At 44.4% G+C, this 17,681-nt stretch overlaps 1 protein-coding gene across 1 annotated transcript in view; it reads right to left on the reverse strand.

Annotated features, from left to right (window-relative positions):
• Positions 1 to 17,681, reverse strand: part of ankrd44 (ankyrin repeat domain 44) — a 41,166-nt gene that overhangs the window by 20,157 nt on the left and 3,328 nt on the right. Inside the window, exons 2-6 of the mRNA XM_061723181.1 lie at positions 10,108 to 10,191; positions 5,546 to 5,624; positions 4,846 to 4,916; positions 3,812 to 4,012; positions 3,359 to 3,446 (exon numbers count right to left, since the gene is read on the reverse strand). Coding sequence (XP_061579165.1) covers positions 3,359 to 3,446; positions 3,812 to 4,012; positions 4,846 to 4,916; positions 5,546 to 5,624; positions 10,108 to 10,191 — 523 coding nt within the window. The remainder of the gene's footprint in view (positions 1 to 3,358; positions 3,447 to 3,811; positions 4,013 to 4,845; positions 4,917 to 5,545; positions 5,625 to 10,107; positions 10,192 to 17,681) is intronic.

Genomic DNA, 17,681 nt, shown 5'->3' on the forward strand with positions numbered 1-17,681 from the left:
TTGGACACCTTCGTTTGAGGATGCACTCTGAATGACCCCCAACCCACAAACGTGCATTTAGGCGTTTGTATTTGGCTTAAAAGGATCCAAAAACAAATGTTTACAGTTACGGTTAAAGGTTGGGGAAAAAGTAGAAAGACATTTTGTACCAGGTGGGACATGGACCGACATGACACTAATGCAAAAGTCTTGCCTTCAAAGTGCTGTGTGTAAGGGACTTGTAAGAAACAGAAAGATACGTTAAAAATAAAATTAAAAAAAAATCAGCTGACAAGCTGAAAGGGTAGCAGGGAGTGACTGCACTGAGGAGTTGGATTTGTAGCCTGGCAACCAGAGAGCTCCTGACTTCAGTGACAGGTGAACTGCCTTAGCAGATAAAACTCACAACCATCAGTTCAATATCCAGGCAGCAGAAACGCTCCTTCACAGTAATCTTCACCTCTTTTGATTTATAGGGGTTCTTATAGGCTCTATTTTGGGCCTCATACCATTTTCATTGTACAAAATCCCAGTGGGGCCTATATATGGGCATAATGTTGCTTTTCATTGTTATGCTGATGATATCCAGGTTTATATGCCCATTAGGTCTGACAGCAAAACCTCACTAGAGCCTTTGTTAAACTACGTCAGTGATCTTAAAACTTGGCTGAGACTTTCTGAACCTTCATGAGAGGAAGACGGAGGTCATTTGGTTTGAAATTCAGATTTGCGCTGCGGTTCTGCTGACAGTCTTGGTACCTTGGCCTCATGAGGCCGCTCTGCTGTCAGGAATGCGGGTGTGAGGTTTTACAGCTCTCTTAAATTGTATAGACATTAGGGGTGTAACGGTACATGTATTTGTATTGAACCGTTCGGTATAGCGTGTTCGGTTCGGAATGAAGGCGTACCGAACGAGTTTCCACACTGACATATTAAGTAGAGGACCACACGTTGCGGAGCAGAGCGCTGCTGCAGTTGCGCTCACACCGAGAAAGTATTAAGATTAAAGAAAAAAGCACTAACTAATGAAGAACTAAAGAGCTAAGCACATAATTGTGACAAGTCCAGTGTTTCACCTACCATTGTTTAGGCCTGGCGTCATTTACGTTTGATCATTTACGTTTATGAGCGCCTCTGCAGCGCTGTTCTGCAACGTGAGTCAAACTGCTTCGTTGCGTAATAAAGCCTGAATTATGGTTCGGCGTTAAATCGACGTAGAGCCTACGGCGTAGGGTACGCAGCGACATGCACCGTACGGCCGCTCCCTGCGTACCCTACGCCGTTGATCTGCGTTGGTGTAACGCAGAACCGTAAATCAGCCTTAACGATGAAAGTACCGCTGCTGAGAGCGCGGGCATATTATTATACATTATGGGATGTATAGAGTTTGTAGCTAGCCAACTATGGCGCCGGCCAAAAAAAGAAAAAATATTGCGGGGCGACAGACAACATTATATAAAGAAATGTTTCTGCCAGGTACGTGTTTGTGTTTGCATGAGACGCTGCAGGGAAGCATGAAGGAAAACACCGCCCGACGACACACCATGCGTCCGCGGGGTCCTAGCGCCAGCACACGTAGAGCCAATGTTATTTTGTGTGTGTGTAATAAACAACTAGCACGTTTATATTTTGCATTTTGTTTTCTTACTGTACCGAAAATGAACCGAACCGTGACCTCCAAACCGAGGTACGTACCGAACCGAGATTTTTGTGTACCGTTACACCCCTAATAGACATATTAGTGCCGTGGTAAAATCAAGCTTTTCCCACCTACGGCTCATTTCCAGGTGAACCCCAATCTCCCCTGCAAAGAACTGATTTTGTCCCACGTGTCTAGACTACCATGTGCTGGTCCAGATCAGTCTTCTCCGCGACGTCTGTAGTTGGTTCAGAACGCAGCAGCCTGACTTTTAACTGACACCAAGAACCGTGATGGGTCCGACTCCAGGCCTGGCACCCCTCCGCAGACTCCCCATCCCAATTGAAACTGATTTTAACTTTAACTTTTAAACTTTAAAATGGATAGGCACCCTCTTATCTGTCAGAACTCCCACACATCCCCCCAAAGCTATGGGATGGCTTACCTTCTCATACTGGCACTGCTCGGACTTTGGAAATGTTCATGTGAAAGTTAAATACATCTTTCTCCTCTTTGGTTTTCAATGCTGAGTATTAGACCGATTCTGGACTGTATTGCTATTTTTATTTTATTGTTCCTTTAATGCCTTTTATTATATCTGCCTGCATTTCTTTCTTTCGTTGTAATACAATTTGGTCAACTTTGATGTTTTTGAATGTGCTCATCTGAATAAATGTCAAATAAATCTTGACCTCATCTGTTCGCCAGCACTGCAATCCCTCTTTATTTTCTCCAACGATGCTCCTTTCGTCTGCTTGTGTGGTCTTAAAAGTCTGTTGGGTTTCGGAGTAATTTCCTCCAGCCATGTCTTGCTCTGTCCAGGTCTACAATTCAAGATTAATTTGACATTCCCAGTGACGATCGAGGGAATAAAGAGGTCAAACTTCCCCCGTCTCGTTTCCGTTTGCTCTGACTCTACATCCTGGTCTGGATCTGAGATCTCACTCGGGGCATTAGCTTTTAAAAGCTCAATCAGCCTCATCCGCAAGTAAACAGTGTTCCCGTTGTCATGGTTACTCATCGTGACAGATGCTAAAGTCCCAGCAGAATTCCACCGAGCGGTACGACACTCAAAAGCATGTCTAAAACAGTAAGATCCCAGCAGAAAATGTAAAGGAATAACCACTAAAGACACATTTTGACCAGTCTAGACCACATGACGTCTTTTCTTTCAGTCTCGCCAAATCCTGCCTTCTCAAACCACCGAGGCGAGAGCCAAGTAGGTCGCAGCCGCAGCGGCTACGGAGCCAAGTTTGATGAAACTCCACGAAGAAAGAACCTGAAGGTGCTTGAGTGCCTTTTCACAGCCGCGTTGACTTCGGGACTCCAGTGGAGCCGCTTTTGATCAAAGGTCAAAAATGTCATCATTCTGTTTGTTAACTGCAAAACTAATAATCCAATAGTCTAATAAGAGAATGCGTTTCGGGGTTTCCACTAGAAGATGATTATGTTAACAGCAGATCCAGATATGTTATCTGTGAATACTCATTTCAGAGTGACTGTGGTCACATGGGTACGAGGAAACTGAAACACACCGCAGTTTTAGAGGCAGTTATTATCCTACAAATGACCAAACTGTCATATTTTTCATGTTTACGTTGGTCGCTTCTGCACTGATTTTATGACCTGTGACTCATTTCATCTGTAAAATATGCAGACTCATGCTAAAGTTTATTACAGCAGCTTGAAAAGTAACAGATGAAGGTACGAGACTGCTGCTGTGCTTCTCTTGTGTCTCACCCATGAACGCAGCCCAGTGCAGCGCCCGGCCGTCCTTCTTGTCGAAGGCGTTAATGTTCGCTCCTTTTGTGAGCAGAAGATTCACCATCTGACAAGAAACCAGAGGAAGAGGAGGGATTAGTGGCAACTACGGGGGGGGGGATTTTCCGTGTTTGCAGCCAAATCTGTGAGGAGGAGCATCTTCATGCAACAGCGTTGTGAATAAATGTTGTTGCATAAACACTGTGGAGGCTGAGACAAACAAGCTCCAGAACCCTGCCGCCCCTCGTGGGTAATTTTAGATCTGGCACATTTGTGAATGACTCTCTCTGAAATAAGGAGCGCTTCAAAAAGGCTCAGCCCACTTAATAACCCCGCTGACACAGCTGCACTCGCCCACCTGTTTCCTCCGGCCAAAGCATTCAGCCAGAATAGCACAAAGGGCGGTTGCATCATATGCAACGCCTGCAGTACCTCCGTGTGGCCGTTGAGGGCGGCGTGGTGCAGGGCGGTGCGTCCGCCTCGGTCCGACACGTTCACGCTGCTCAGCATCGGGATGAGGACCTCGGCGCAGCGCAGGGCGTTGTTGGCCGCCGCGACGTGCAGCGGCGTCTGCCAGTTCTTGTCCCGCGCGTTCACGTCGGCAGAGTGACGGATCAGAACCCGCACGGCCTCCTGAGGACGAGACACAATCAGAAACCAGCAGCGACAAACCAACCGGACACAAAGCAGCAGCTGACATTTACTAAACGTTTCATGTTCAAGGGGTAATGAAAACAATCCATCTCAAGCTCCTTGTAGATGCGAGATGTGAGATACTCGGCGTTCTGGTCCCATTCATGGATTCAGACGCGCTTGCAACAAAGAACCACTCTGTTCTCATTATAGCTGCTATTACTTGAGATGTGACGGTAAATCAAGGGAGATATGACCACATCCTTTAATGAGCCAGAGCTCTCTTACCCTGGTGTAACGCAACTGAGCAATCTTCTTATTAATAAATCTCACCAGCGTCCTCGTCTCGTTGGTGTTATCGCACTTGCTAGTAATAAACGGTCGTTATCACCAGGTGAAAACTGTTATCCGTCACGTCACCGAGACACAAAGCCGTCAGAGTCGCCTCTGCAGCGTTTTCCCGCCACAGCCAACTGAACTCTGGGGATTTCATATCCGTTTATTTGGCTCAGATGCTGAGAAAAATTTGCGCTGCGTGAAATATTGATACAGGAAAACCATAACGGAGGAACGTTTAGACAGTGCTGTTATTTGTTGAAGATCTGTGGGATCCTCTGGGAAGCGGAGAATGAATGAAGGCGTGCTCGAGCTAAATGTGATCAAGGCCGCTGCTGTAAGTTGCGAGTAAATCAGCAGGATGACGGCGGCACGCTCAGATGCAGCCGAGTTCATGGAGGGTCTGAAAGTGGGTTGTTGAGCTGTCGTCTAAATTATTCACAAAACAAATGTCCGCGTGTCCAGGTGAGTTCTCGGACTGGCGCGTGCGCACTCGCCTCGCTCCGGGACGCCACGGCGCGATGCAGGGGGGTGAGCCACATGTTGTCCTTGGCGTTGACCCGGGCCCCTGCAGAGGGGAAACAGGAGTGAGATAACAATGCTGATTATGTGCACGTTTACAGAACAGAGTGATCAATGGACCAGATGGAGGGATCTACAACCCCGCAGGAGTCAGCAGCAAACATCTTTTCATCTTTTACACACTCCAGTTAGAAGTTCAGGCTTAAAAGCTCTGAAGCCACACAGTACATACTGCACATATAATGTAGTATACTGTATACTGGTTACACCAAATATACTGTGACATCATGTGACTGACATTTGGATGTGGGATACAACATTTTCCCAGAAGTAGCACATTATCCGCATATTTCTTTTATACTGCAGACTTTGCAGTTTTTACCCATTCTGCATACTGCATACTACATTTTGTGAGCATCAGTATGCACTACTAGTGTAGTATGCAATTTCCAAAACAGACAAAAAAATGCAAGTGCATTTCAATTTCTTTTTTTGCCATATAAGGAATGAAAAAGTAAATCTGATGGTCTTAAAACAACATACGTTTGCACATACATTCCAGCCGTCGTGTAAGTACTTGATGTTTAATAAAAAGAGAAAAAGAGCCTCAGGTTTTTATTGCGTGACAAACCCAGACATGTGAGGCAGGAAGATGAGAGGAGAGCAGGCCGTTACCGGAGAGGATGAGGAGTTCGGTGATCTCGGCATCGCCCAGGAAGGCCGCGGCGTGCAGCGGCGTGCGCTTCTCCGTGTCCTGCGGGAGGAACAGAGGTGCGTGAGGAGATGATGGCCCCCCTTCTCAATGGGACCTTTACAGAGATCCTCTCAAATGTCTGCCCAGCCCATCTGAACCAGGACAACAGACTGCATCACCCCGGCTAACAACTGGTTTCCTTCAGAAACACTCGGCCCAGCGTTTCTGCATCAGAGACCTCCTTTGGGTCTCTTATAATCCATGTTTCCCTTTGAACTGTGTTTTACTTGCAGCTGCACCGTGTTACTTTATAAACAACTGCTGCTTTTACAATCTGCAGGCTCCGTGACTTTCCTGGTTTATGTTGTTAAATTGTTTTTGAAGAAACACTTGATGAATTGGATCTGTGATAATTTTTTTCATCATTAAAACCTTCCGTGCTTATCGGCCACTGAAGCAGAAAGCAAATCAAAAAACCTTTTTTTCCAGAAAACGAGGGGGGTTTCGCTGCACATCGGAGACCATCAGGGAGTCAATACACATTCAACCACATCCACGGACAAAAAATATGAAAAAGAAATTAGAAAAGAAGATAAAGAGGCAGCACATGTCCTTAGAAATAAATAATATAATAAAAGTTCAGTGGTTCAGGAGGACCTGAGGAGCAGAGGCAGAGCCAGCTGGAGGGATCAGGGTGCCGGTCAGGATGCCTCCAGGACGGCTCCCCAGGGGCGTTTCTGGCACGTCCTACCAGAAACACGGCTACAGGAGCAAACTCTGGACGAGAGAGTTCAGGCTGCATGTGCAGACTGATTTATGCTTCGCCGTCAACTCGACGCTAAGGGAACGCCGCCGCCTCGACGCCGTTGTCTGTCCTTTAGAGTTCTGCGCTGAGGTCCACGCTGAAGACCCCGAGTCACAAAATGCCTCAAGAGCAATTTACTGCCAAAACACTCAGGGCTGTCGGGGATCTTTCATGAGCTCACATGACACTCGGCGGTTGAGTGTTCATCTTCCAGCTTTGCTTTTTCCATGATGGAGGACCTTTTTGGAGTTGGAGATGTGGACCAGCGAATGCTTTTATTGCAAATATTGTGCCATAAACACTGATAAACGGCGAGGAAGAGGTCTGTGCTCCCCTTAAACGAGTGTAGCAGAAGGGGGAAAGCAACGCACCGGAAATGATGCAGCGCAGCGGGACAATCACAGCTCTCTGCATCATTATCGAGAAGCATTTATAAAACTTTAAGAGTGTAGAATTAGGAAACGCAGCACACGGTAGTCACACCAATCCTGGAAATGTTCCTGTGAAGAAGCGTCTCTGCACCCCGGACATTTCTCTCAAAGTCCATATTTCGTTACACTACGTGTTGTGCATCATTTATGTTTGTTTGAAGTCGTTTTGCTTCCTGTTTATCTGGTTGTCTTGTTTCTTTCAAAAGTTGTTTACGCTCTTGTTCCAGATACCTGAAACCTCCCTCCAAATGTGGCCCCGGCCTGGGGGCCCCTGATCCACTAGACCCAGGTAACAAGACCATGCTAGTGATATGTTCAGGGAGGTTCAGCAGCTGCTTTTGTCCTCATTTAGGACGGTTTACAGATGCAGCATCACTTCCCCAGTACGATGCTGAACACAGAGCAGCATCTAAAGGGCCCCAGCATAAGCAAACAAAACCTCTGTTTACATTTGCTGCCACTTCCCAAAACATAGGATGCATTCACATCAGCAACGAGCACGTCCCTCCGCCTAAACAAGTCTGCGTGTGTTTTAGTTAAAAATACATAGATAACCGACTCGCGAGCTAAAGTTGTGTTATCACAGATGAAAATCTGTCCGTGTCAGAGGTTTCCCGGCGACAGACGTGTCGTCACGGCTGTGCGGAGAACCTCCTCCGCTGAAGGGGACGGTGGCGGCAGCGGAGGACGGCCCACATCCGCTGCCGCTGGGCCCTGAACCCCAGCGTTGCTGACCCCCGACCTGCCGCCCCTCCCTCCCTCCCCTCTCTCAAACAGGAAGTGGGGGCTGATCATACAGAAGATGGATTTTGTGTGAAGTTTTTGGCAAAATACAGTAAATCAATTAAAAAGTGGACTAAGAGTGAACCGTCACTTGTGTCTTTTACTTCATGCTATTAAATTAAGATTAATAATAAGAAGCAATAATGCTCCATTTATTAATTAAGCCACGTTCACGCGGTACTTCTGCAGCGTTTGTTGTTTTCATTTGTCATGCGATGACACACACATGAACATAACGGAGTGGGGGGACGACTCGGAGGGACACTTGGACACCTGGACACCTGTACACGACCGCCACTAGTCATCCACTTCAAATCCCAGAAAACAACACTAAAGTCTGTTTTCAGACTTCAAAAGTATTGAACTAACCATTAATGTTGATTTAAAATTCCCTTTACTGCAAGAGGCTGCCAGAATCTTCAGCAAAGATCAAAGTTCATTTTTAAAAAGTTTACAGCTTTGATACACGCACGCACGCACGCACGCACGCATTTATTTTCTGTAATGCAAAAATGTCATACATTCTGGATTCATTACAAATCAACTGAAATATTGCAAGCCTTTTATTATTTTAATATTGCTGATCATGTCTTACAGCTTAAGAAAACTCAAATATCCTATCTCAAAAAATTAGAATATTCTGGGAATCTTAAACTGTAAGCCATAATCAGCAATATTAAAATAATAAAAGACTTGCAATAATTCAGTTGATTTGTAATGAATCCAGAATGTATGACATTTTTTTTTTTTTTTTTTTTTTTTTTTTAAATTGCATTACAGAAAATAAAGAACTTTATCATAATATTCTAATTTTCTGAGACAGTCCTATATATATATATATATATATATATATATATATATATATATATAGGACATACATACACACACATTATTCTGCAAGAAGTAATTTATTATTATCTTACTATTTATTTTATTGTTGTTATTATTCAGGCTTCGGTGGGGTAGTAACAGGGCGAGGTGACCGGATCAGCTCGGTAGGAGCTCGCTGGAAACCCCCCCCCCCAACCTGCAGCGGAGTAGTTTATGTTTGAAGCTTTGGTTTAAATTGCCATAAAATCCTTCAGTGGCTCTTTCCGTGATCATATGTCAGATTAAATTAATATCGTGAGGCAGATGCACGACATCTCCTCCTGGAGGGAGCAGGACAGGGCCTGAGGAATAAACATCCGTCTGTCGAGTTATTGACAGAAATTCAATGATTCAAGCATCTCAAACGTCTCAAAAGTGACTTTTTTCACCAAACTTAATCAATACATTTTTGATTTGTTTCTTTTTGAGAATAACAATAAGATTCTAACCACAATTAATAATAAGTAAAGGGGGGAGCAGCAGGGAGCAGAGAGCCCCCACCACTCAGGGAATATTCAGTGTCTCTTCAGTCCTATTTGAAGCTTTGAGGTGAAAGACACATGGCATCAATTCAGGCCCCGCCAATCAAAACCCACCTGTTACTGTCTTTGATAAAGCTGTTAATGTCATCAGTAACATTAACAACTTTCCTCCGTCTAGGTTGACGTAAGGCACCGAGTGATTCAGCAGCTATTGGGTTACTAGATCTCTGCTAAGCCCCGCTGTAGATTGACACTGATCTGACATTCGTTACGAGAAAAGAAAAAGGCACAACCGAGAAATGCGGTGCAAAAACAGGGATGGTTTCAGAACTGAGCAGGATGACTGCACTCTCGGTCCAAGACTTGGATTTCTTGGTTAGACATTCTGGGTTTTGGATCTCAGGTTCTTAGACTTGGGGTTTTCACAGATGTTGGGTTTTGATTCGTAACACATTTGTCGCTGAACTGACGCCTGTGAGGGGTCTGGGACGAGTCGCAAGTCCATCTCAGTCCAGAGAATATGGGAAGGCTTCAGAAAACATGTCCTCTTAAAGCTTTGCGTGCGGTTACACCACGTTATCAGCAGCATTTAGTCCATTGTTTCATATTAAATGGAAAAAACTTACAAATTTCTTTTGTGCCTTGAAATACAGGCACATTAATAGTTTTTTTTTTATGATTTTCCTCATATTGTTTGCATTTTTCCCAGTTGTTAAAGTTGCTTTTCATATGAACAAAGTGATGTTACACCAGCTGTAGTCTGGTTACCTCTCATCCCGACTTCTGCCTTTCTACAACTGGTGCTCTCGGCTTCGCTGACGTAGCCTCCAAGCAAAGCCCCCACTTTGTTTGTCTAGTTAATGTGTGTGCGTTCGGTCGAGGGGGGGTCTGCAGTTCCCATTCGCTCACGTTTTTTCCCCGAGCTTCTGAAGGCAGCTTTGTTTGCATTTGTGTTTCACCAGGGTGACCAGATCAGTGTTTACAGAGATCCACATGCATCATCTGGATGCTCAACTCCCCCCGCCAACACGGGGGATGCACCAGTTACACGCCGAGCACTTTGTGGCATCTTAAATCATTTCATCATGAGTTGATGCAATAGAATATGGAGGGGATAAGGATCTTATCATCACTGTGTTTGAAAGCTTGTGTGTTCCTGCTTGAGGCCTCACCAGAGCATTGATGTCTTCAGACTTGTATATGAGCATACGGATCTCCTCGGGATCTCCACTGAAGATCGCCTGGATGAGGGGAGGCTGGTGGAGACAAAGAAAACGAAAAAGCAATGTCACTGATCTGAAGCAACGTGTAACTGATTCAAAGTGCAAAGTTGCTGCGATGAAGGAGCATGAATGTTTACTGCACCAGTTTGAGATGCAACGTATGCAAAAGATGCAGTCTGTGAACAAAAATGCTGGACATTTAAACGCGTCCCTCGCTCCTATCTGCTGGCGCGCAGACAAGCCCCTGTGGGAAATTCTTGGTAGATACAGATCACAAAAATAAAATGCTTGCACAGAGAAAAGGCTTCAGTGAAGGGCGCCGTGTGGAGGTCACGTCTAAGAGGCCCTTATTTTTCTTTTCAGGCCCACAGACATGAGGTAAATGCAGGCTTCTGAGCAACACAACAGCACCGGAGACGACGACCCGTTACTGATTTAGACCTGAAAGAAGCTTCAGACCTACAGGCTCACTGGGCGCCACAAAAGCCTCAGAAAAACTGGAAAGACGAACTGAAAGCCACGTGATGGCTTACACCTGACACTTTTAATGTGTTGTATATTCATTGATGGCTTCAATTATGTTTTTACAGTGGAAAGAGGAAATGTTTGAACTGTTTTAATCACTAAAAGCACATTAAGCTGACATATTGATCTTGGCAGTGCATTAGTCTTCAGGTACAAGGTTTTCTTCTCCTATGGGGGCTAAAACGACCTTAGACGAGACGAGAGGACATCTCCAGCTCACTGAAGTTAAACTGCTACGAACCCGGGAGAACGGCTTTCGACAAATACTTTACTCTGCTGCACAGACCACGTAACAATGACATTATCGCCATGTCAGACTCTAGAGAACCGGCCTCACTTCACTTCCTGCGAGTTCTTGCCTCACTTCCTGTTGCGCGGTCTTTCCTTCTCAGAAACCTGAGAGAGGAACCGACCACAGAGCCGAGTGTCACTTCTGCTTTGCAAAACCAGCAATACTTCCTCTTGTGGCCCATTCTGTCCCCTTGAATGCAGCTTTGTTGCAACAACATCATCGTCACATCGTGTACCTTCTTACCTGAGTCCATAAATCCCACAAAACAACTAGTCACTTCAGACCTTTCTATTCTTGTAGATTTAAATTCAAATAAACACATCTGTAAATAAAGTCTTCAACTCTGCATGCTTTACTTGCACAGCTGGATTTGGTCAGTTTCTTTCATTCTGCAGGACCTCTTAGGTTTCTTCTGGTTGGACAGAATCATCAGTCAACATCTGTCAACATCTGTTTCCCCTTTTTCCCACAGATGTTTAGACAGATCGGAGTCTTGTCTTTAGTTTCACCGCTCTATTTTTAGGGTCTCTGCAGATTGCAAAATGGGTCTGGTACGCCTCTTGGTAGAAAACGTACAAAGCCAATCGCGACAGGGTGGGGGCGGGCTTTAATAAGATGACTCATACTGGAGACGTCTCATATCGACAGGTTTTTACTGCAAATTCAACCGGTATTCACTGATATTCCCATCCCACTGCACACCACTTAGGATGTTTTGTGGTGACACTAGTCTGGTTGCCGCGTTGCTTCTACACGCTTTATTTCTCCGACTGGTACTGCAGTCATCGGTGCTGCCCCCTGGAAATCAACGTTGAATCCAGAGGAACCGAGGGGAAGCCTGGTTTATGCTCTGCCATCAAACAAACAGCGGATCCGCGCCACAGTGGGGAACTCCCCACATAGACCGGAACAAATGTGACCGTTCCACTTGTTAGCATTGTTCTGCATCATATTTTCCACTTCTTTCTAATTTCTAAGCCAGTTATGCAGATAAATTGCTGCAATGTAAATCGAATTTACTCTCGCTAAATATTTATTACCTCCAAGTCACATGAGATTCATTTGCTCCGTTGCTCCATGTATGCGCTACGTATATGATGTAAACAAAAGGAAGCTATAATGCTGCAGAGAAGAACCCACAATGCCACCTAGCGTTTGCTGGTGTACTTGCAGATGCTACCAACGATGGACAAGCATAAACGCCAATGTTTATCCTGCAGGCCATGTGCATAGCCGCTACCTAGAAGCATCAATTAGGCTCAGGGACCTCATGTGTTTAAAGCAGGTTTGTCCATTTTAATTATGACCAGTCTCCTTAACACCACAATATGGCGCTGCCACCGCCGTGCTTCACTGTAGGAACAGTGTATTGACCTCAGCGTTTCAGTCCAGTGGCTCAAAAACATAAAATAATGATAATACAGAGATCATATGGAGAGAATGCTGGGTTCTCGGTCGTCCACGTGATCAAGGGCCTCCTAGTTTAGCAAGATAGCCAACTCCATGAAGAGTCTGGGAGTTTTTTTAGCATCTTCAATTGGCATTGTCAAACTTTGGATGTGCTTAATGAAGAATGAAGCATTAAAAAGTGAAATTGAAATAATGTAATCAAAAATGAGAAAAATAAATGGTAGAACACTTATATCCTGGCTGAGAGGGATTATCCCTTCGCTCTCCAGCATCAGACTGAAATGCAGCTCACGTGTCAGGCTGGGGAAAGACGAACTGTGTCTTGAAACGAATTGCTAACAAACCTACATCTCTTCAGCTCCGGCCTTATATCTCAGTGCATTCCACGAATTCCCGCAACAAAACACAGACTCAGCTTTCCTGGGGGCGTCTGTGACCGTACCATCGAGTCTTGGTGGCGGCTGCAGCGACCGAGCAGATTCAGGGCAGCTGAACTGAAACAGGAAGTCAGCAGGGACACTGAAGTAAGAGCCAGCAAGCCCTGTTACTACAGTAACAACTAAAAACAGCAACTACCATATCAGCCAGCACTTGACCACTGAAAGAAAAGCTGTATGAGAGCAGAGGCCTGACGGGAAGTGACATCCTGGCTTTGGCTCTCCTGGTTTGCCATCCTTGCAGGCCATGTCCAACATAATAGGTCACTGTTGCAGCACAGTCTCTTGTACACGCACGCACACACACACACACACACACACACACACACACACACACACACACACACACACACACACACACACACACACACACACACACACACACACACACACTCTCTCTTATTAGCCTCAAGGCCGAACCCAATGTGACCCAGATCCCATTTGGAATCAAAACAATGTAAAAGTGTTCTTTAACATGCAGGATCAGCGCAGAAAACAGGCAAAACTGGAGCCAAATATGCTGTTTTGCTCATCTGCAAAGCTCAAAACTGTCTACAGTTTAATTTTACATAAACTGTAAAACAAATAATAGTAAATACTCCCATTAAAAGAGGAAGAAGCCAAATAATAGTATGCCTTATTATTTGAAAAGTGAGCGAGCTCAGAAATCTATTTTAAAAAAAAGTACTACAGTAACCACAAAGAAAAAATAAATAAATAAATAAACTAACAGGTACAAAAACACTGCCACTCCATATTTGGCACAAGTGTCTTGAGACACTCCGGAGGATCTTCTCCAAACACCGACATCCACACGGTGCACTTCAAGTCTAACACACACAAGTCCGTAAATGAATGGCAGCTGCCCCGGTTAAGACTCCACCTACGTCCTCAGTTTAAGGGACGCTGTTTTGAGGACAGTAAATGTCACTGATGGAGAGAGGGGGGGGGGGGTGAAAGAAACAACAGGAAGAGGGAAACATTTAAAAAGAATAAATGTACAGAGGCTACAGTTCCTGTGCAGCCAACAAAGGTTTGATTCCTGGCCTGTAGCCCTTTCCTCAACCGTAACGCTCAGAGTCTTTGATCGTAAGACCAGTGTTGTGGGCTCAAGTGGCCCTTAACATTAAATTGTTATTGGTTAATCGATTGTCTTATTTGGTTTAGGCAAATGTACCTGCTAAATTTGTCTTCTTTAGTCTGAAGTAGGTTTAAACATGTTGGATCGTCACCATCAAGTCCGTAAATTATACTAGAAGTTTCATGCAGCAGGTTTTGTTTGAACAAAAGTCAATGCTGACATTCATTAATTAGTCTTTTTTGTTTCAAGAAGAATAGTATCTAAAAAGTAACCGTCACACAGTGTCTAGGAGTAACTTTTTCTCTAGCAGTAACTGTTACACGGTATCTAGGAGTAAATGTTACACGGTGTCTGGCAGTAACTGTTACATGACATCTATAGTTGTATATGGGGTTGTATTTGCCGTGTTCAGCTCCAGTTTTTATGAGAACCTCCTTCTTGTGGCTTTTCTGGCCTCAAAAAACAAAAGAACTTACCAAACTAAGCCTGCTGGCGCTTACAAAGAGCTAACAGGTTCCTTTTGTGAGCAGTGTTAGTTGTACTTTGCTTCTTTTGTCCAACTGTTGTTTTATCTTGATCTCCAGTTATTATGTTTTTATGAGTCCAAATAATGTACTGATCCAGGACAAGAAGCAAAATATGAAACCGGCAATCAAATCCGGCCTCTCCAGAACCCAGATATACAGTCTTCATCCTTCATCCCTGCTATTCTACACAGACGTCCGGCATCAGATTATCTCTGTTTTCATTCCACTGAACTGCTGCAAACACACAGACACACACACAGACACGCACGCACACAGACACACGTACGTACGCACGCACACCCCTCCCTGCTGCCTGAAGGCCTCTCTCCACCTGGAGCGTCAACGCTCCTCAGACCTCCATCAGTGACAGGAAGCACTTTCCATTTCAAATCTTTTATTAGATTTTAATTTAGCAGGATGCATCATCATCATTTCCGAAACCACTCACATTGTTCTAAAGACACAAAGTCTCAATTTGAAATTGGAAATACTAGAAGGAGAATTAAAAGTAAGACAATAAAAGAGAAACACACATCTACTAATGACACACATGACTGAGCCGTGGCAAGGGTCAGAGGTCAACAACTTCCAGTATTTCCTTTGCATTCTGTCTGGTGGACAGATGAGCGCTCTCCTCTGCAAAACTGCAATATCAACGAAACACAAAACAGGAGTAAACGCAGCTTCAAAATGAAAACAACAACACCACATGAGCAGCTTGCGCTCATTCACAGAGACGTGTGAGGAAGCGCTCACGTTGATAAAACACCATAAAAGCCAGCGACGTGTGCCGAGCAGAGACATCCACTTATCAGTCATCATCAGCATGTTGCCTGAAAATAACAGGAAGTCTTGCAGTTCTGGGTTACACATGCGCGCGCGCACAAACACACACGTAAACACACACACACACAAACTGCTCTTCCTTCCTGGACGACAAATCTGATATGACAGTCAGATCAGGAGTTTTTACAGACATGTCGACTTTGAAGCAAACAGAAGTTTATGACGCTGCAGGACGGATGAAAACTAGAACACAACAACGCAACGTGGCGGTCAGATCATTCAATAAAAATCTCTGATTTCAGCTTCCCTTTCATTGTGAATAAATTACAGAAAAATGAGGTGAAGAAATCCCACAACTGTTTTAATTGTTATGTTATGCTTCTTTTTTTTTTGTTGACATTTCTCAGAAGTTGATTTATGGTGAGGATTTTTTATATCTTTTTTAATAATCTTTTTATGGTCATTGCAGGTCTATTTGCAGGTCTCTTGCACTCTTTAGGTTGCTTGGGTGTCCTTGTTTCCTTATAAGAGCTCATGATGCACAGAGATTCCTTCCTGAACCTCTCCATGAAGTGTTTTCAGTGACTCCGTTAGATTTGGGGAGTTTATCCCCACAGAGGCTCAACAAGTGCTGCCCTTGTTTAACTCTTAGTATTCTGGAGGAGATCCTGTACTAGTATCGGAAATATTCACCACCTAAAATATGGACATGTGAGTTCTTACATCTGTGCGCCATCCAATACCATGTAAGTTTATAAAACTTACATGCTCCCCGGGGGACCCGGGAACCCCTGTTTGGAATGAAGGTGCAGTACTGAGTGCTGAGTTGTCGGATTAAGATAGCTATCTGGTGTTAGCATTTTGTTGGCAATATTACATTATTTTCAACTTGACAATCCCACCAGGAAAACTGCTCATTATTCAAGGCGCAAGTTTCTAGAAGTAGCACTGTAGTAACACTGCTAAAGAGAGCAACCTTATTAAGCAATTAATGTGTTCAAACATCTGTTTCTTTACACATTTTCATGACTTTTCACATCACCTGTTCAAGGTGGGGCTAATGCACCTTTATTTCACGTCAGGGTCCTGATGGTCCACAGGCATGATGGGGTCGTCATGGTTAATGTGCCACTGATCCGGCTGAGGGGTAATACTGGAGATACCACAAACTCAGCTGGCACTACTGACATGAATGCACCTCTTTTTCTAACGAAGCTGTCGTCAGAAGTCCTCCGCTGATTCTGTGACACCGGCTCACGTCAGCGAGTTTCCTGTCGTTATGTGAACATGAGCTTGAAAGTTGACAAAATCCGCAGCATATCTTCAGTCGAAAGCTCCACAGTAGAGAAACGGACCTTGTAGTGAGGCCGTTGGTCAGGTATGTGTCCTTGGGACAGAAGCCTTAGTAGCAGACCAGGAGTTTTGAGCCGGCGAATTGTGCATTTTTAACATTTTTCAATCACCAACTCTGGTGGGTAAACGGTTCTTATGTAAACATACCAACAACATGCTGGAAAAGGGGATCATTACAATAACATGTTCTCTGTGTTATTCAACAACCCCCCCCATACTTCCCCTCATAATTCACCATTTCTGGTTGTGTCACATTGCATTAGGGACAGCGGTGCTGTCAGGTGGCCAGAACACACAGAGATAAATATCGGCTGGTGCAGCCTCAGTTTTTAGTGATCAAGACACCGGGGACTGGAAATGTTCAGGAGAAAAATGTGGAAGATCAGAGAAGATGAGAGTGGAGCAACGTCTTTTGATGTCTGTGAAGCAGCTGCCTTGCAAAGCTCCACCTTCTGTCATCAGCTGTTCAAGATAAACTTACTGTAGAGGTGGGGTGGGGTCACTTTCGCCTTGTTTGACCCTTGATACATGGTTTGAATGAACGAGAACAGTGTCACTATAAGCAACCGACAAGACCTAGAAATTCTACGCTCGACCTCGTAGGTCAAGCGTGTCATCATGTGGTCAAGTAGAGACACTCGGACTCGGGAAGAGACAACCAATAACGAATTATTATGTATGTTTGTTGCAGCGAAACTGCACGTGACATTCACGCTTTGGTTTTTCTGTTTCAGAACTTGTATCAGCGTCCAGAATACGTTAAAAACAAAGCGGGAATAGGGAAGTAGATGAGAGACCGAGGAAGCAACCAGGCACATGACTTCAGTATGTCTCAAGTAGAGTCGTGAGGGTAAAGTTGGCCAGTTCTATAAATTCAGGATTTAATTTATAATTAGCACAGCATTTTAACAACCTCATGCTAAATCTAAAATTGGCTGACTGGTGGTCTTTTTTGTGATCAGTCTCTACCACAGAAAAACCCATGCAGCTCAAGGTCTTGATCATATGAACATAATAAAACCACTAAATGTTCAGAACTAAACTGCTCTGAAAGCAAAGGTTATCACTTATTCTTACAACCCTCAGACCCAAACAAAGATTTAATTATTCAA

Source organism: Cololabis saira, chromosome 6 (genome assembly GCF_033807715.1).
Source record: "Cololabis saira isolate AMF1-May2022 chromosome 6, fColSai1.1, whole genome shotgun sequence".
NCBI classification, from domain to species: domain Eukaryota; kingdom Metazoa; phylum Chordata; class Actinopteri; order Beloniformes; family Belonidae; genus Cololabis; species Cololabis saira.